Genomic DNA, 2,099 nt, shown 5'->3' with positions numbered 1-2,099 from the left:
ATCAACATTCCCTCTAAATACATTTTATCATCATTCCCTCTCGTCCTTCTAATGTTAAGGTATTCCACCTCTGTTTTCTTCGTGTGTCTTCTGTTCCCCCACTTTAATACTGGAAGTTCCTCAGAATCCAGTTTAAGTCTTTTTTTCCCCTCTCCGCTTGCTCCCCACATGACAGCCTTCATTTTGGGCCTTTCCATTGCCAGTTATGAACTTCCAGATATCGTATTTCTTGGAAACTGAAAACTCATATATCTGACTTGCAATGTACATTTTCAATTACATGTTGAAAGTCAGTTTATAGAGAATATCTCTACTGTTATTTGCAGACATTTCTTAATCTATGTTCTGCTGAGAGGAATTCATTGTTTTTTTTTGCTTCCTCACATTACAGCAGTTAGTATAACTGATATTAGTTCAGCATTATTATTGTTTTTAGAAACCTTTCCTGACAAAAATCAAAGATACAAGAGAACAAGAATTGTATTTTTTATGTTCACGTTTATATCCTGAAGGCAACATATAACCTGGTATAGAAAAATATATTTTTCTATAACTTGAATAAAATTATGATAGGTAACTTAATTAAATCATCTATTTTTAAGTCGGGTTATACAGTCAGGCTTGGCATTTAATCTTAAAAAAAAACAAACGCAAGAAATTTTGTGTAGTAAAAATTTAATGAAAAAGGAAGTTAATATATTAACTAAATATGAAGAACATATATCGTTACATTAACCAAAATATAAAGGTACACATGATATTACATAAAAAATGATTTAAACCTTAAAAATAGTTAAATAAATAAATATTTAAATAAATAGCTGAACAGAGACATCAGAATGGTCATCTGTAAAGGACTAGTGCCTGCACAGGTAAACACGATGCTTCTTTACACTCCTGAAAACATTTGAAATTTTTGATTCAACTTGTGGTGGTTATAGAAGTGAGTCTTTGAAATGGAAGAACTCATGAAAGTGTGAGATGATGTATTAATCAATGAGGATCATTTCTATGTTGAACCAGTTTTCAATCCTTCCTCCTTAATCTTTTTTGCAAGTTTGTTGAAAAAGAGAAGGATCTCATGATTTCTGCTCTGACAACCTCCCAGGCACAAGGGCTGTATTTCTTCTCCATCAGATAAAGAGTGATTCTTTGAAAGTATTTCCTCACAGCCAGGATGGAGTCCTCATTCATCAGGGGAGTCTCTTCCACCCCAACCTCCTGTATCACACATGCTTCTAGGTCATTCAGTTGCTGGAAAAGTTCAATGTAGAATTTGTCTAGGAGGGTCTCATCCCAAGCAGCAGATGAGTCCTTTGTGCTGAAGAGATTGAAGGTCTGCTGGATCATCTCATGGAAGACAGAGATGGCTTGAGCCTTCTGGAACTGGTTGCCATCAAACTCCTCCTGGGGGAATCCAAAGTCATGTCTGTCCTTCAGGCAGGAGAAAGGAGAGATTCTTCGCATTTGTGCCAGGAGTATCAAGGCCCTCCTATTACCCAGGCTGTGAGTCTGAGGCAGATCACAGCCCAGAGAACAGATGGATTTGTAGCTGAGCACCAGCACGGCCATCAGTAAAGAAAAGGACAGGGCCATTGGGATGTTGCAAATATTGCTAGGCTACTTGAGATGGGTAACCTCGAACCTTGGCCTCTAGGTTTTCTGAAGACTTTGCTCTGTGCATAGTTCTTAAATAGTGAACATACTAATTTCCATTTTCTAAATGCCCTGGTTTTACTTTCTATCTCTGTTTTTGCTTTCTTTATGCACTCTCTACATGTGTTTACAAATGTTTTTCATTTTCTTCATCATTGCCTGTTTTTCCCCTGCACTCAAAGACTTTTCTGGTATTTTTTACTAATTGGAATCTTCATGAAATTTTAATAACACAGATTTGGCATATGTATTTATGTATACTACATATACCTCTACTTCACAGATAAAAACTATAAAGTTTGCTCTTTTTATTCAATGTAAAGTTAAGAATGACAGAAAATTTAAACTAAAATCTAAGTTTAAAAGCTGTTGACATATAACTTAATTTGATAAGTATATTTCTGGAATAGCTTTTAATGTAATTCATTAATGTAAATTATATT

General features: G+C 35.0%; 1 protein-coding gene across 1 annotated transcript; it reads right to left on the bottom strand.

Moving 5' to 3' along the window:
- Positions 1 to 662: 662 nt before the first annotated feature.
- Positions 663 to 1,602, bottom strand: LOC741978 (interferon alpha-16). The gene has a single exon (XM_001152006.6). It carries the CDS (start codon positions 1,594 to 1,596, stop codon positions 1,027 to 1,029), a length of 570 nt encoding a protein of 189 aa, XP_001152006.3. The 5' UTR covers positions 1,597 to 1,602; the 3' UTR covers positions 663 to 1,026.
- Between the last annotated feature and the right edge of the window lie 497 nt (positions 1,603 to 2,099).

This window comes from Pan troglodytes, chromosome 11 (assembly GCF_028858775.2).
Source record: "Pan troglodytes isolate AG18354 chromosome 11, NHGRI_mPanTro3-v2.0_pri, whole genome shotgun sequence".
In the NCBI taxonomy this organism is placed as follows: Eukaryota; Metazoa; Chordata; class Mammalia; order Primates; family Hominidae; genus Pan; species Pan troglodytes.
The sequence above is the reverse complement of the archived record's forward strand: the minus strand, read 5'-3'. Positions and strand labels throughout refer to the sequence as shown.

What these genes read in the sequence shown, in the direction of transcription:
- LOC741978 (XM_001152006.6), bottom strand. Translation starts at nt 1,596, where the DNA reads ATGGCCCTGTCCTTTTCTTTACTGATGGCCGTGCTGGTGCTCAGCTAC.